Source organism: Hordeum vulgare, chromosome 1H (assembly GCF_904849725.1).
Source record: "Hordeum vulgare subsp. vulgare chromosome 1H, MorexV3_pseudomolecules_assembly, whole genome shotgun sequence".
NCBI classification, from domain to species: Eukaryota; Viridiplantae; Streptophyta; class Magnoliopsida; order Poales; family Poaceae; genus Hordeum; species Hordeum vulgare.
In genome coordinates, this window is record NC_058518.1 from 323,772,761 (window position 1) to 323,789,559 (window position 16,799).

General features: G+C 43.1%; 2 protein-coding genes across 9 annotated transcripts; one reads left to right on the forward strand and one right to left on the reverse strand.

Moving 5' to 3' along the window:
• The first annotated feature begins 720 nt into the window (after window positions 1–720).
• LOC123433719 lies at window positions 721–9,204 on the forward strand. 8 transcript variants are annotated; one of them, XM_045115473.1, is made up of 12 exons: window positions 721–1,320; window positions 1,746–1,798; window positions 2,162–2,170; window positions 2,309–2,879; window positions 3,064–3,167; window positions 3,772–3,830; window positions 4,188–4,417; window positions 5,298–5,474; window positions 5,754–5,810; window positions 6,001–6,159; window positions 6,760–8,876; window positions 8,967–9,204. In XM_045115473.1, the coding sequence occupies exon 1, from the start codon at window positions 766–768 to the stop codon at window positions 1,255–1,257; it is 492 nt and encodes a 163-aa protein (XP_044971408.1). In that variant the 5' UTR covers window positions 721–765; the 3' UTR covers window positions 1,258–1,320; window positions 1,746–1,798; window positions 2,162–2,170; window positions 2,309–2,879; window positions 3,064–3,167; window positions 3,772–3,830; window positions 4,188–4,417; window positions 5,298–5,474; window positions 5,754–5,810; window positions 6,001–6,159; window positions 6,760–8,876; window positions 8,967–9,204. The 8 variants fall into 8 exon arrangements, with proteins under 8 accessions (XP_044971408.1, XP_044971404.1, XP_044971406.1 ...); XM_045115469.1 differs by having other exon boundaries at window positions 6,760–9,204; XM_045115471.1 differs by lacking the exon at window positions 6,001–6,159 and having other exon boundaries at window positions 6,760–9,204.
• Window positions 9,205–9,673: 469 nt separating this feature from the next.
• LOC123433703 lies at window positions 9,674–16,597 on the reverse strand. The gene is made up of 10 exons (XM_045115466.1): window positions 16,431–16,597; window positions 15,375–15,572; window positions 14,627–14,691; window positions 14,099–14,247; window positions 13,626–13,821; window positions 11,749–12,063; window positions 10,757–11,467; window positions 10,545–10,675; window positions 10,413–10,471; window positions 9,674–10,096 (listed from the first exon to the last, which is right to left on the reverse strand). The coding sequence occupies exons 6-9, from the start codon at window positions 12,037–12,039 to the stop codon at window positions 10,432–10,434; spliced, it is 1,173 nt and encodes a 390-aa protein (XP_044971401.1). The 5' UTR covers window positions 12,040–12,063; window positions 13,626–13,821; window positions 14,099–14,247; window positions 14,627–14,691; window positions 15,375–15,572; window positions 16,431–16,597; the 3' UTR covers window positions 9,674–10,096; window positions 10,413–10,431.
• Between the last annotated feature and the right edge of the window lie 202 nt (window positions 16,598–16,799).

Sequence of the window (16,799 nt, forward strand, 5' to 3'; positions counted from 1 at the left end):
GGCGCCTAAGCCTCAGGCGCCACACATTGTACGCCTGAGGCTTAGGCGTCACACTGTCTGGGGGGTGGGCCCTCTCTGCTAGGTGGTCAGGGCGTGTGGCACCGACGGCTTAGGCGTCACACAGTGTAGTGTGACGCCTAGGTGTCGGGCGCCACACAAAAGGGTCAGACGCATGAAATATTTCGCGTTAGGGTTCACTTCGTGAGTTCTTTCGCCCAAGGGGTCATTTTTGTCAATTTTGCCAGACTGACGTACCATGTCATGTGGTTAGTTGGGACGGCGTCGGCGTGGGCATCCTGGAGGGAGGGAGGGAGACGAACATCAAATCCACACCCCTGCTTTGCTGATTTGGACAGCCGGCGGCTCCGACCTCCGGCGCCCAACCAACCAACAGTTTGGTATGTTATTCCACCACCGCTGACAATGGCTAGTGGAGTCCGATCGAGTATCTATCCCATCCCAGCCCAGCCACGGTCTTCTCTCTCGGCCACGATCGATTGACCCTTGGGTCACTTTGAGAAATATCTCTACTCCTACAGGGACAGTTGATAGCCGACGCTCATCGGTCTATTTTCGTCCATCCTCCCACTGCTCTGGTTAATTTTTGTCTTCTCTCGCTACCAAAAAATACCACGACGTGATCTCCTCTATCCCTAGCGCACGACAAAAAAATTCGCCCATGGTCTTTTTTCGTCTCCGCACGGTTCCACGCCCACGCTAAAAAACCCTAAAGAAAAAGACCCCCATGCTCCAGCCGCGCACCACATGGCCTCCATCTCGATCCCCAGATCGGTGCCATCGCGAACCCTAGGTCGCCTCCATCCCACAGGCCTTCGCCGCCGTCCCTCCACCGCGAACGCCATCCCGGATGCATTCGCCGCCACCCCGGATCTTCTCGCCCCCCATCCCATCTCCCGTATCTTGTTGGTCATTGCCTCTCAGCGACGGCTATCCCTAGCGGCAGTTGCACGAGAGATGGATCTTCATCCTCTCGAACACAACCACAGAGGCGAGACGGCCGCCGCCATCCTCCTTCGCGCTGGCCATCGTCGTCGTCGTCTCCGTCGCGAATCTTCTTGGTGGCGGCAAGGAAATCACTCGCGCGCCGCCGTCGCCGCCGTCGCCGTCCTTCTCCCACTCTTCTTCGATCGCCATTCCCCACAGGCGAGCGCGGACGCAGAAGGCCGGGAGCGCCAAGGCGAAGGCGACGCCCAAGCGGGCCAAGAAAGAGTCGAGCAGGAGCAACAAGGAGTCTGACGCCTCCACCAATGGCGCCGCCGCATCTGGGAAGAGGAGCTCCATCTACAGGGGGGTCACAAGGTATGGATCATGCGTGTATTCTCTAGATTGATTCCAATCTCAAGCCCGCAAAATAACCAATCAATTGCGCATTGCCGCTGATTAATCAAAAGTCAGAGAATTGGTTGGTCCCCAACCTTGGCCTGCATGTCAAAAGTCTGCACCCTTTGTTCCCTCGTGATCTCTCGGAGAGCCAGTTAAGCATGATCCCGGTTCAGTTCTTGAATTCAGCTGGTGGATTTTCTTGTCATGCTCCAATTGAATAACTCAGTCAACTGCGGCTAGTTGTTAGGAAGTAGGAGGGCCGGTTGATGTGCAATCTGCATTACCGCTGCCTGCTCATTTAATCTGGTCAATCAGTTTTTTCCTTACTTTTTTATCTTCTTGAAAAGCAAGTGCTTATAAATTGATCAGCTGCATGCATGTTAATATGCGATCCGGCACAGGTGGACATGCAGATTTGAGGCATACCTCTGGGACAAGAAGAAAGGGAGGCAAGGTAAAAAAAAATCCTCCTTCTAATTTTCAGATTTAAATCACATAGTCTTTCAGACAGTATGAAAATCATAGTTCAGATTTATAGAATTATTATTTTTATGCGTAGAGGGAAAAATAGGGATGCGATACGAGGATGGTACCTAATACTGATTAAAAAACTGCTCTGGATCCTGATACTATATCTGGCTGCTATTAGCATAAAGCATATATTTTTTCCGTAAAGCGAAACGAATTTATTAAGGCTGATATTATGATTATACTTTTTTTATCTCTTTGTTTCCTGTTATCTTTTGTGGGGGTCCTTGATTGGTCATCTGCATGTGACTGCGATCTACTTGTGCTTGATGCTGTGTTGGCTCAATAGTCTATCTGGGTAAGTCCCACAAGCACATTTGTAGACACACATCTAGCCTACTGTTTTTGGTAGATTCATGTCACTTGTTATTTTCTCTTCATTTTTATTTTTTGCTTGTTGAGGATTTAGTTGTGTGAGCGTGTGGTAACTCTGCAGGGGCTTATGAGAAAGAGGAGGCAGCTACTCGTGCGTATGACCTTGCAGCTCTCAAATATTGGGGGCCTGAAACCACACTGAATTTCACGATACGTTTTGCTGCTCTTGGAAATAGAAAAAAAGAAAGAAATCATCATTGATACGAATGTGTACATGTACATCCAGGTTGCTGCATCAGTTCCTGTTTGGTACAAGCAAGAGCCGGTGTGTGTCTTGGCAAGCACCACCATTGTCCATTGACTCGAGAGTTGTGGAGGTGACCGCAGAGCAAAAGCGATGAGTCACTGAGTAGTAGTAACGCCTTGACAGTCCATGTCGCGCTTGCGTTTTAGTGTACAACTTAGATGAACAAAGCACATAAAAATACATACTCTACTGTGCTGGTTGTGTAACAACTGTTTGTTCCTGCAAAAATAACGTTCCTCATGCATTCGTTCATGAACCCACGTGGATGAGTACGCCAAGGAGAGGTCGGAGATGGAGTCGGTGTTGCGGGAGGAGTACCTCGCCACGCTCCGCCGCTGGAGCAGCGGCTTCCCCAGGGGGTCTCCAAGTACAGGGGCGTCGCCAGGTAGGAGTACTACACTACTAATACCGCATTAATCAGCAGCTCCTGTTTTGGTGATGTGGGTATAGCTCATTCATTAATTACTACTCAACTTTGTTTTTTTCTCTTTGGTGATTGGGTTATATGCTACTTTGTGTTAAAGAATCTATTCATGCCAACTTTAATAAATCTTGTCATGTTTTCATAGGTTGCCGATGCCGGTGTGCGAGGTCGACCAACCGTGCGACGGGCGGAGCGCCCAGTCCGTAGGCTCATCCCCTTCTCTGTCCTCTCCGGAGGCGGCCATTGTTGGTACGTTGCGCTCGTGTCACCTCTCATGATTTTTTTTTCTGGTTTGATTCCCAATGTCTCACCGTGTTGGTATGCGGAAGGCATCAGTTCATGTTGTTTCCTGCTGTTGTCGCACGTAGGTTTGCCACTGGATTCATGTCGAATCTACCCTGCCGTCCAACTCCCCTAATGCTCTGCTCCCCATTTGTTGGATTTGTTGAGATGTTGTGATGCTTACTATAGCTTAGCTTAGTGAGCGTTGGGTTGCTTAGAGATGCCAATCTGGGTCGTTGGTGTTCATTAACATAGAGTAACCTTTCAATTTGATGGCATATTATTATCAAGCAAGCCCAAAGGATTGGGAAATAATTAATCTATTGCATCTTGTGTTCCGGCATTTTTTCCTTTGGGAGTTTGGACTGACAAATGATTGTTTTCTCCAAACAGATTTGATAATCATCACAACACCAAATCCTTTGTCATGTGATTTCCATTATGTTTTACATCACAATTTTTTTGAGATAGTGCACTGCCTTATTTTTGTTGTGGAATGCTCGACATACTTCTGCATTGATGCAACACGTCTGATGTTGTTTTCATCTGCTGGACATTGTACGTGTTGAAGTATGGTGCACTCGTTGCCAGGAACTGCACTCACCAATGGACTAGCTACAAGTGTTCGAGGTAAAGAATTAATCTATGAATTTAGACCTCCTTTGTGATTGCAGGTATGTGTTTTCTCTCATTCACTAAACACCAAAATAATTTGCACGTTGTGGTCTTCTGAAGTTAACACAATTTCACGTTTGTTCTCATTAGCAGCGATCACCTTGCGAAATTATTATCATTTTTGTTTGCCAATTAATTCTTAACATGGCCTTCCTTCTGAATTCTGAACAAGGCCTTGCTTCTTGACTCACAAGGAAAAACATTTATAATTATCATCATATATCTGGACTATTAACAAACAACTGATTGTTGGTTCCAAACTGTGAGGGAAGCTCTTGAGCTTAACATACTTGCGTCTTTGTTCTGCCGCAGGTAACTGGCGATTCGCTGCCAACGATGTCACCTGCATCTACTGTGGGGCTGCGCTCGCCCTTGTCCTCGCCAGCATTGTGGCTAGAGGCCACATAGACCCAACCTCTGCATCCAGAGCACCGAGTCCTTCCTGTTCCTATACCGTTTCGTAGCCGAGGAGATCCAACTGGTGTAACCACGCCTCAATTGTTCTTGTCGTGCCTCAAGGAACTTGCCAGCAACGGTATCAGGTTAGTTTGCTTACACTTGGGTCATGGCGGTTGCCATGCTACTATGCTACTCTCATGTTGTAGTGGCTAGCTGCGCCAATTGACGGATCATGCTCTCTCGTGGGAAGGAGGTTGTGGCTTTCTCAATTAATTAGAACAATAGAACCCCACATAGTTCTTTTCTAGATATATATTGTTATTTTTGATGCTGTGTGGACCATCAGAAACCTGATGTGTATGTGTATCATATAATATCTTGCTATTTAGGTATATTGCTTCCATTTTATTCATGTACTACTCTAAAGATTGTCAAATTACATGCTGCAAGTTACTGTTGAGTTAATTATTTTTCTCGAGTCAAACAGAAATATGGAAACTGTCAAGGAGATGTCGAATGATGATTACATTGAGATACTGAGAGACATCCCAAAACATGTTTTGGCAGTTTAGTCTTTATTGTGCTTATTTTTAAACTCGAGTTCTCTATTATTGGCGGGTTCTCTATAATCCCATGTTTGTGAAGTCAATTGCTTAATTTGATTGAGTACTTAAGTTAACGCATATATTTATTTTTCTATATCGTATGTTAACTGCTTGGACTCTTCATGTACATTAAATGTGAAACTCATTATGATTCAGAAGTGCATGATAGCTTGTGAGATAACTGATGTAGTTTATATGAGTCATGCAATTTGTTGTTGGCAACATGTACCAGATTTGGGTAATTTCCGTTTCACTACTGTTTTTGTTTTCACACATTCTCGATCATACTAACATACTTCGGAGAGATGTCCCAGATTTATTGTTTTGAATTGCACTAATTTCTTTACATGGCTTCAGATTCACCAGTGTGTTCGTTAGTGCCATTTCCAGTTACTATTGGTGCCTATGATTTGTTCAGGTGATGAGGCAACCGCCAACTTAGGCCTGCTGAAGAACGGCGCCTTTGCGGGAGGGGGAAGGAGTCGCGGAAGCTCCTGTGCCGGCGGGAGCGACGGTTCCACAACGAGTTGGTAATTCGTCGCCTTTGAGTTGGAGGATGTCCAAGGCCGGGATCGTTCATCAGCACTGAGTTGCAGTAAGTATGGAATTTTCCAGAGTGGTCGATGCATTTGTTTTTCTCCAAATGGTGGTGGATGTATGCATATGTGTATTTTGGTGGGTTTTTTGTGCTTGATTCATCCATTTTACATTATAGATTGATTACATCGGCTGTCGTAGCGACGATTGTATTGTATCAACCCTTGAAACCATGGAATAATTGCTAGCATCCAGTCAGGATTTGAAAGTGAAAGCATGATCTTGTTTAAGTTATGTGCATAAAAATCTCATGTATGAATCTCATTTAAATATGTAGGTGCAGTCTCACACAAAAGAAGAGAGAAGATAACTTGATGTCAACGAATTATGAATGGTAATAAAAACACCAAACTGAATACGTACTCTTTCTTTTTAGCTTAAAATATTAATTGACATGGTACTACACCCTGTTACTCTAATTTTATACACTTCTTTCTTGACCAAAAATACACTAATTGGTTCTTAGCTTCCTAAAACTCTCGACATTTTTATATTTCTCATACATTTTAGTTTCTTTTACCTAGGTTGAGATAATATTGATGCTCAATCCAGATCTGGATGTCTCATCTCTGAACATTTAAAATACTGAGTAGTCCATGGAAGCTTGCCTAGCCGCTTTCGCGCAACATTATATCTTTGGATGTTTGCACTTTTCTGGCTCTAGACGTGAGATTTCTTATATGGTAAGAAAATATTGGTTGAGAGCTTCATTCAGCTTGCGGTACTAAATAATCTCCCGTATTTAAATCTACTTGCTCTGGCATGTTACTTTATCTATATTTGAAATTGGATATTCTTCGATATGTGATTTTAGGAAATAGTTGGTTTTTATTTTTCTTTGTTTTCTATCCTGAAATTATTAAAGTTGAGAAACTGAAATTCAGAAGATCCATAACCGCCAGATACAATGGCTACTCTAATCAATAAAATGGGTTACATATATACTTACTAAGTTCTCTCTCTATATATATTCAGAAACTGTGTTGATTAGGCTCTTATATGCATTGGAAAACTATTACATTCCTTGCTGCATTAACATTAGCATCCACAGTTACCTCTCTCTATATATGTAAAACATAGATAAAATTAGTGGCAACACATCTTCGCTAGAGCTGCTCTGGTATGTTTTTTTCACAGACCAAGAATCGGGTTGTACATTTATTCCTTACTTCATTTATAAGCCATGTTCATCCATTCATTTCTTATAGAGGTTAGAGTTTTTATAAGCCATGTTCAGGAATTTATTCTTACATCTATTATGTATATATATTGTTAATTTTCAGCTGTCATGTGTGCAAGAAATGCGTGTGGGAGGTTTCGTCTTCACTTAAGTGTGTCTATGGACATTTATACTTCTATTACATCTGCAAACTATAAATATGGAATATGATTTTTTATATGGAATATCTTAGGCCCCTAGCGGTATTAGTTGCTGGCCCCTATGTTTGCCAACAGAGTTAGTTGATGATTCCAATGCGGAGAGCATTCGCATGTTGTATATTATTTATTTCTAATCAATAAACGGTAACTCCTAGATTAATAATTCTTTATAATAGTATCTACAGTATATATCTAATAATTCTTTCTTTGAATATTAATTCAAGTAATGTCTTTTGGCGTTTTAAGTTTTACGAGCTTGCCGATTGCTTAAAATCATTCTACGAGTGTATTATTATTTTTAAACAAACTGAAACCTTGTAGCGCTGTAAAAACATATTCTAATTCCCTAACTTTGTAGAAATCATTCATGTTCATAACTCATTTTTTGTCTGAGCGGAATAAGAGTAAGGGTTGAGCGTAAGCGAGATGTGGATTGGCGTTGGTTTGTTTAGTTACTGTTGTGTGAGCAGAATAATTTCTTACTTTAGAAAATGTGACAAATTACATTTCATTAGAGATCACTTTGCAGCAAATTGTATGAGCGGGTTGTTCATATATTTTGCCATCAAGTCATATTTTTTTGTTTTATGTTAATGCATGACATCGAATCTGACTTCTTGACTCGGGGGTGTCACACGGGCGGCGCATGCCTCGCTGCCTTGATGGAGGTGTTCAATCGACACGAACACGCGGAGAGAGGGGGTTTATGGTGGAGAGCGGGTTCGTTGGCAAAAGACTCCTCCTTGCGGAACCGTGGGGAAGCACGGTGTGAAGGAGAGAGAACACCGTGGCAAAGGTAAGGTGGGCATCATCCGATTTTAATGGAAGAAATGTCCCGCTACGATGGAAAACGGAGCGGGAATGGAAGGATCCGACAAGAAATGGGAAAGAGTGTGTCATGGGGTGGAGTTTTTATGTTGGGACCACATGTTCGAATAACATGGCAGGTAGTTCAGCCGAGATTTGGATTTTGAGGAGCCCGCTTGGCGCCTGATTGATGCCCAAACACGCTAGGATGGACGTACGAGGAAAAAATTAAGTTTGAACTTGGAGACGACATTAATCATTTGCTTGATTCATTTATATATATCGAAGCCCGTGCATTGCACGGGCGTTCTACTAGCCTTGTGAAAGGTGCACATGGGGTCCTTTGTACCTTTTTTCCTTAATTGCTAACCATCTCCAATTTTATGCCAGCTCTACTTATTCCAGTCTCATAGTTGGAGGTATCAAATTACTGCTTTCTATGTATAGATAATACATCAATTTATATCTACACGTGTGCTTCGGTACACCCACCAACAAAACATAGAAGGGAAAATGTATACCCACCTCCTTGTATTTTATACCACGGGCCTTCGTACGTATATACAGTATGGGGTCCCGTATTGTACACGTACGGTGGCCTGTAGTGTACAATACGAGGTGGGTATACATATCCTCTTCTACTTTTTGTTAGGGGGTACCGAAGCACACCTCTTATATCTATCACCTTAAACAAAATGTACATTGCTGATACAAATAATTTTTATTTTCTTTACAACATGTAATGAAATCTACTCTACAAATAACACGATTAAAGTATAGGATGCACTCAGGGGTGCGCGGCCGCCCATTGCGGGCAAGGCGTGCTGCAGTCCAGCAAGCCACAAGAACAACTTGACTCTTATATGGGCCCAGTTTTTCCAAGTGCATTGTAAGTCTGGTGCTCTCATAACGTGTAGACGTTGCTCTCATAACGTGTAGACGCCGCTATCTGTCCAACACTAATGGATGATGTCGGATCGCGGTCCAAGCAAGACATCGTGGAGGCGTCACCATATGTTGGCGTACTCGACCATTGTTGCATGTCCAACTGCTACTCGACCATTGTTGCCTGTCCAAGGGCGTCACGAATTTCTTAGATCCAAGGTTGTCGAGGGATGGCATCGCAGGCAAGCCGGTGATTCCTTCTACAACAATGTACAAAAGCAGCCAAGGTGGGTGCAAGCTGAGTGACTGGAGCTCCATCAAGCCAAGGGTTGGTCCAGAATTTGCAGCTCTTGCTATTGCTCAAGGTCCATGAAGTGGATGCACAAAAGATTTCTCTAACCACGGTCTCGCATGGTAGACGCAGGTGGCTCCATGGTCGTTGCAGGAACAATGCAAACGGCAACAGAAGGAGGTGGAAGAGCACGAGTCGAGATTGGATGGTAGTCTTGTTGGTCTCGGCTACCTCCCCAATATAGCGATGTATTTTTTCCACGTGCAAGTGGAGAAGTTTGACATAAGATTTTTCTCTTGAGGATGTATGAAATTTAACTGGATTGTTCATTGATTATAAAAGGATGAGCGGATTTTCTACAAAAGTGCATGGCAGACTAAGGGCATGTGCAATGCTCTAGTGTTTGTGTAGACGCTAAAGTTGTTTTTCTCCAATAACTTTCCCTAGCTACATGTTTTGATTCCACGCTAATGAATATTTTGGTTTCTAATGGGAATCGCTCGTAATGGATGGGAAATAAATTCTTAAATTCCTGCATTGTAGATGCCGTAAGTAATTAGAGATATTATGTTCTTCTATATTGTTGGCTTATGTAGATTATCACATTCAATAAAAATTTCTAATACTTGATTGTTGTGTTTCTAGTCAGAGCATCACGGATTCATCCAAAATGAGGGGATGATAAATGAAAGAGACTAATTATAAATTTTACAAAGCCCGTGGCAACGCACGGGTGTTCTACTAGTATATACAGGTGGGGGATCCTCTCCCCCCGGTGATTCCTCAAAAAGTAAAAAAGATAGGAGTTCATACAAGGTAGAACCAACGGCCAGTGACCGGAAACAAGTATGTCCATTGACAAGTAACAAAGCAACATAGTGCTAAAAGAGGGACAATGTCCTCATTCAAGACAGAGCGTAGTCATACAGCGTGCTAACAACTAATTCTAGAAGTCTGAAACAGATTAAGTGCTAACAGAAGCAATGGGCAGTGACCAAAAACAAGCCTACATCCAAAAAAAACTACATCCCCTGCATCAGGGCAAGAAGAGCTAATCTGATCACTCTGCAATTGAGTGCTAACAACTAATTCCTGGTCAACACCCTCAGAACATGTCCATGCATGTCAATCGCTTCTCACTTGGTGTTCTCTCTGCAATTTCAACCACAAGTCCTCGACAAGCGCTTCTCACTTGGTGTTCTCTCTGCAATTTCAACCACATGTCCTTGACAATCGCTTCTCACTTGGTGTTCTCTCTGCAATTTCAACCCAAAAAAAAAACTTGTGTCAGGACCGCCAGACCTGTAAGGCTGGGACCAATAAGTACATATGTTCTTAAGTGGACCGTCCAAACAAGATTCCAGTCATTCAAACAGAATCTTTTAGACCAAATATTCAGCAAGACTGGAACAATATCCGGTACATTTTCTCAGTCCAAATATTCACTACATTCATAAAATTGAAGGCAGATAATGTTGCAAACAAATTTTGCTAGAATCCAATGGGAGGTTTTCACTATCTATAGCATGTTGTTCCTTGAGATCAAATTACTACAAAAGCAGGTAGAATTACCTTTCATTACCGCAAGTCTCTAAGCTAAGGACATGTAGTTCTCCCAAGCGTATTGTAACCTGCATAACAAATCAATTATGATGAAACAGTAATTTTGAAGAAAGTGAGCAAAATCAAACTTTAGAGACTTACATTCCCTGCATATCTAACTCCATAACAAGTTCTTCAATAAGCATAGATATGAAAGTTGAAAAATTGTATGAAGCAATATATTCCAGTTCTTCAAGGTTGGTGATGTTTTGTCCGCCATCATGCTGATTTGCCTGTCAAGCACAACATATATCGTTATTTCGGATAACTAAAATATTAACATGTGGATTACTTGAATTGTGAGAAAAACTCACATCCCCGCCGTGCTGCTGGAAGTTCCGTAAGAACCTAAAAAGGTCACGCGAATAGCGAGCATAACTGGTCACAGTGTTCGCGGGGTAGTTGTACTTGAATAACAACACCTTGCAAAGTAATGTGTTTATCAAAGCATCTACTCTCCAATCTTTAGCAAGTATGATCGTTTTCACAATATGATCGACTTTCTTTTTCTCTGTTGGACCCATTGATTTATAGGCTTGGAAGATTGCACTTATGAGGGTCGTGACTGCTCTTGGTGACTTGATAGCCGGATGGCCGTGCAGCAATTTTAGGAATCTTTCCTTCTTTGTCTTTGAAGGATATGAACCAATTGTAGGAGAGATCATCAAGTTGTATAGTTCCTGGATATAACTAATTGGATATCCGCTGGCATCTTTGAACTCATCTACCAGTAGTAGCCTAGCCAATGTGGACAGATCTAATAGCAGATTGGCAAAACTTCCAATGCACATGGGTTCACGCTTAATGCGGCAGCGGTGTCCGCTCATCCTTAGATCCTCCATAGTGAATTGCCCGCCCCAACTTTGGTGGCGGTTATGAGCATCAGTTATAACCTTGATGAACCCTGACCACAGATTCCTACCATACTTGGTACAGATGACAGCTGAACCACCACCCTCCATTGGGCGCGTATGAGTAACTCCATACTTGCTCACATACTGTCTCACTGATCTCTCACCGGGTAGCTTTAGATTATACACATAAAAAAAATCAAGTTATTTTGCTGCATACAACTTACAAAAAGACAGGTGGTCGAAACAACTATTGTGGTGCATAGTGCATACTATTGCAACATAATTAATACTACGAGAAATTGAAGTTTTACTGGAACTAGTAAATAGAGCAACACACACAAACAAAACTATGATGTTAGTGACTACAAATAGAACTAGTGGCACACACCCACATAAAAAAGAAGTATTCTGCAACTTTAATAATAGATAAGGATTGATGAGAGGATACGTACAAAATTCATCATCCATTGAGGCCAAATGTATAGCATAAGAACCCAGGAAATATCACGGACCCAATCCGAAGAGCAATAGAGAATGCCAATTGCCCATGGGCCTGCTAGAATTGCCACGCGCAGACCATCATGTACCCGGTTTGTTGATGTCCACTCAATGCACAGCAAAATCCACATTAACCAAGCCAGAACACGTAACTTCAACCTCCAGATAGCTCCTTCTTTGAAAGCCCGTGCAACTTTCTTCCTGGCCACTCTCTCAGCCCCCTGTCTTCCTTGGCATGACGCCATATTTGATCTTTAGTTGCTTGATAACTGGAAGAAAATATTTAATTATGCCAGACTAATCAATTAGTAAGCGCAAATGCATAATGCTGAAATAGTACTAGCAAGCGCAGCTGCGACAATTAATATGGATAGGAGGGAGTATTACGATTTCTCAAATAAGTAAATTACTCCAACCACAGCCAATTCAACAAAAAAACGATGTATGAATTAGTATTAGAGTTTAACCATCACAGGAGGCCAAGCCACAGGGTGCAGAGCCAGATGACTAGATAATTAAAATACCATGCAAGAGCAGAAAGAAGTAGGTTGCTGAAGAGCAAAAATGTCATACTTACGGAAAACTAGATTCCTGAAAGGATTCTAAGCAAAAGAAACAAAAGTACTATGTTCGAGACAAAACAAAGCAAATCTTTACTAGCTGCAACCTTATCCCTAGACTACACATGTAGCAATCTTATGAAGCAAACTGAGCACACCAACAGCGGCATGATTCTAACAAAAGGAGGCCAAAAATAGGCAGCATATTTCAATGTCAAACAAACTAATACCACAAGCCAGACAGCAAATTGGTGTATAGTTCACCAAAAACAGTTATGAAAATCAAATGCTAGCAGATCAAAGGAACTTTTGTAATTAATTCTAATTGCATGCCAAGGAGACAATCTGCTACATTCTCAAACAGAGGTTTCAAAGCCTACGAACAGGAAACGATTACATGAAGTGGAGTTTTAGTTAAGCAACCCCTGAGAAAGACCAATTAAACAGACAAACAGGAAACTATCCCCTGGGGAACCACGACCCAAGCCGCACAAATAAGTTGAACCACGTGACAGCACCCACAAACCAGGGCCAAAAAGGGGACCTCAAGCACTAAGTAGCAGAGTACATGAAGCAGGGGGCAAACCGAAGTCTATGGCAACAAGGAGCTGGGTGACTGGATAATTCAAATACCATGCAAGAGCAGAAAGAAGTAGGTTACTGAAGAGCAAAACCATCATACTTCAGAAAACAAGATTACTGAAAGGATTCTAAGCAAATGAAATAAAAATACTATGTTTGAGACAAAACAAAGCAAATCTGTACTAGCTGCGCATGTGGCAATGTTATGAAGCAAGCTGAGCACACCAACAGCGACATGATTCTAACAAAGGGAAGCTAAAAGGATGTAGGATTCGCAGTTTGTAAAAAATAATACGAACATAGTTAAATATTTAAGCGAAATCAACCAAAAGTGATTGTGCATATAAATATCACTGCTAGGTGAATATAGCAGTTTTGTAGGTCTTTGGGGGCTTGCTACACCATTTGGAACCAAAACAATGAGCGAGTATAATAAACATGAGCATAAAACTAATCAATTTGATATCTATTTCTGGAAGAGGAATGTGTGTTAAATATTCAAACAACAAGTGTAAAGCCATTGCAAAAAACTTACTTGTCAGTTTGGCATTTATTTAAGAAATAAATTCCAGATTGAATTTCTAACTCAAAACAAAGCTAGTTAAAAACCTAAGAGAATGTGTGCAACCCAAATCGTTGGAGATTAAGGACCTTTGTAATGTAACTGTATGATAATAGACAACCAGTACCTTCTTAAACGGGCAAACCAAATTTGTCTCAGGGGGCAACACCTCTAGCTCACAGCAGTAGCCACCACCAGCACACCAAAAGTCCACGGCAACAAGACGAAAGCTTAGGGTGAGAATCGACCCCCGGCAGCAGCCACAGCCACCCCTCCCCCAGCAGAGGAACCACCCCAGCGTACCGATCCAGGATGGAAACAGCCTGGTTTGTTCACCAAAAACAGTTATGAAAATCAAATTCTGCATTCTAATTGCATGATAAGGAGACAATCTTCTGCATTCTCAAACAGAGATTTCAAAGCCTACAAACAGGAAACCGATTACATCAAGTAGAGTTTTAGTTCAGCAACCCCCGAGGATGACGAATTAAGCAGACAAACAGGAAACTAACCCCCAAATGGGGAACCATAACAGGGGGGGAACCAATTAGCGGGGCAGATGAAGCAGGGGGAAACCGAGCTCGTTTCAAGGGGCAGTACCTCTAGCCCACGGCAGTGGCCACCACTGGCACACCCGAATTCCACGGCAGCAAGGAATGTAAGAATCGACCCCCGGCAGCAGCCGCGTCCACCCCTCCCCAGCAGAGGAACCACCCCTGTGTACCGGTGTGGGACGGAAACGATCTAGCCTGTTCGCCAAAAAACAGCTAGAAAATCAAATACTAGCAGATCGATGTAACTTTTGTAATTAGTTCTAACTGAATGATAAGGAGACAATCTGCTACATTCTGAAACAGAGATTTCAAACAAAAGTAGGCAACATATTTCACAGTTTGTAAAAATTAAAAAGAACATGGGTTAACATTTAAGCCAAATCAAACAAAAGTGATCATACATATCAGTATAACTGCTAGGTGAATGTATCAGTTTTGTAGGAATTTTGGGGCTTGCTACACCATTTGGAATCAAAACGATGGACGGATATAATGAATATGAGCATACAACTAATCAATTTGATATCTATTTCTAAAATAGGGGGCAAACTGAATTCATATCATGGGGCAGCACCTCAAGCCCAAGGCAGTAGCCACCACCGGCACACCCGAAGTCCACGGCAACACGGAGCTGGGTGACTGGATAATTAAAATACCATGCAAGAGCAGAAAGAAGTAGGTTAATGAAGAGCAAAACCATCATACTTACAGGAAACTAGATTACTGAAAGGGTTCTAAGCAAAGGAAATAAAAGTACTATGTCTGAGACAAAAGAAAGCAAATCTGTACTAGCTGCAACCTTATCCCTGGACCACACATGCAGCAATGTTATGAAGTAAACTGAGCGCAGTAACAGCGACATGATTCTAATAAAAGGAAGCCAAAAGGAGGCAGCATTCACAGTTTGTAAAAAATAATAAGAACATGGTTAAACATTTAAGCCAAATCGAACAAAAGTGATCATGCATATCAAAATGGGACACTGCTAGGTGAATACATCAGTTCTGTAGGTCTTTGGGGCTTGCTCCACTATTTGGAATCAAAACAATGAAGGAGTATAATAAACATGAGCATGAAACTAATCAATTTGATATCTACTTCTGGAAGAGGAATGTGTGTTAAATCTTGAAACAACAGGTGTGAAGCCATTGCAAAAGAATTACTTGTGAGTTTGATATCTACTTCAGAAATAAATTCCAGATTAAATTTCTAACTCTCAAACAAAGCTAGTTGGAAACCTAAGAAGAGAATGTGTGCAACTCAAATCGTAGGAGATCAAGGACCTTTGTACTCTTAACTCTAAGACAATAGACGACCAGTACCTTCTTGAACGGGCAAACCGAATTCGTATCAGGGTGCAACACCTCTAGCCCAGAGCAGTAGCCACCACCAGCACATGCAAAGTCCACGGCAACAAGGAGAAAGCTTAGGGTGAGAGTCGACCCCCGACAGCACCCAAGGCCACCCCTCCCCCAGCGGAGGAACCACCCCTGCGTCCGCGGGTACAGAAACAACCTGGCCTGTTCAGAAAAAAATCAGTCAAATGCTAGGAGATAAGGAGACAATCTGCTACATTCTCAAGCAGATCAAGGGAAACTTTTGTAATTAACTCTAAACATGATAATTAGACAGTCTGGTACGTTATGAAACTGAGGAGGACAAATTGATAAGCAGACCAACAGGAATCAAACCCACAAACGGGGAACCAGGACACAAGCCACACAAATAGATTGAACCGTGCCCAAATCCGTGCCCAAACCCGAGGACCGTAAGCACCAATTAGCGGGGAGGGGCAAACCGAGCTCGTATCAGAACCAGGACACAAGCCACACAAATAGATTGAACCGTGCCCAAATCCGTGCCCAAACCCGAGGACCGTAAGCACCAATTAGCGGGGAGGGGCAAACCGAGCTCGTATCAGAACCAGGACACAAGCCACACAAATAGATTGAACCGTGGCAGCACCCACAAACCCGTGCCCAAACCCGAGGACCGCAAGCACCAATTAGCGGGGAGGGGGAAACCGAGCTCGTATCAGAACCAGTACACAAGCCACACAAATAGATTGAACCGTGGCAGCACCCACAAACCCGTGCCCAAATCTGAGGACCGCAAGCACCAATTAGCGGGGAGGGGGGAACCGAGCTCGTATCAGGGGGAAGTACCCATCAGGCCACCACCGGCACAACCGAACTCCACGGCAGGGTGAGAATCGACACGCGGCAGAAGCCACGGCCGCCCCTCCCCCAGCACGCGAATCACTCCATCGCACCACCTGACTACGGGACGGGAACGGCCTTGTCTGGTTACCCCGTCGTCCTCGTCGCCTAAACCCTTAAAACCCTAGCAAGGGGAGGGAGGAGAGAGAGCAGACTCACACGCGAGCCGAGAAATGCGGCGGTGCGGCGGATTTGCGGAGCCGTCACCGGAGGAGAAGGCACCGCGCTTCGCCAGAGGAGGAGAAGGCGATCGCCGGAGGAGGAGCAGCAGACGCCGCGCTCCGGGAAGGAGGGCGCGTCTGCCTCGCGTCGCCTGCAGCTCAGGCCCAGCTACCGAGATCTTTGTCCTACGCGACGCTTTATAGTCCTACAAAATGGCCACACGGCTCAAAGGAAGTCTTTACACATTTTAATAAAAAAAAGGGTCATTACACTTATAATATGTTCACACGTTTTAATTAGTTTCGGTACCATTGAAAAAAATATTCACAATATTTTATAAACTCTTTAGTAAGATGTAGAAAATTA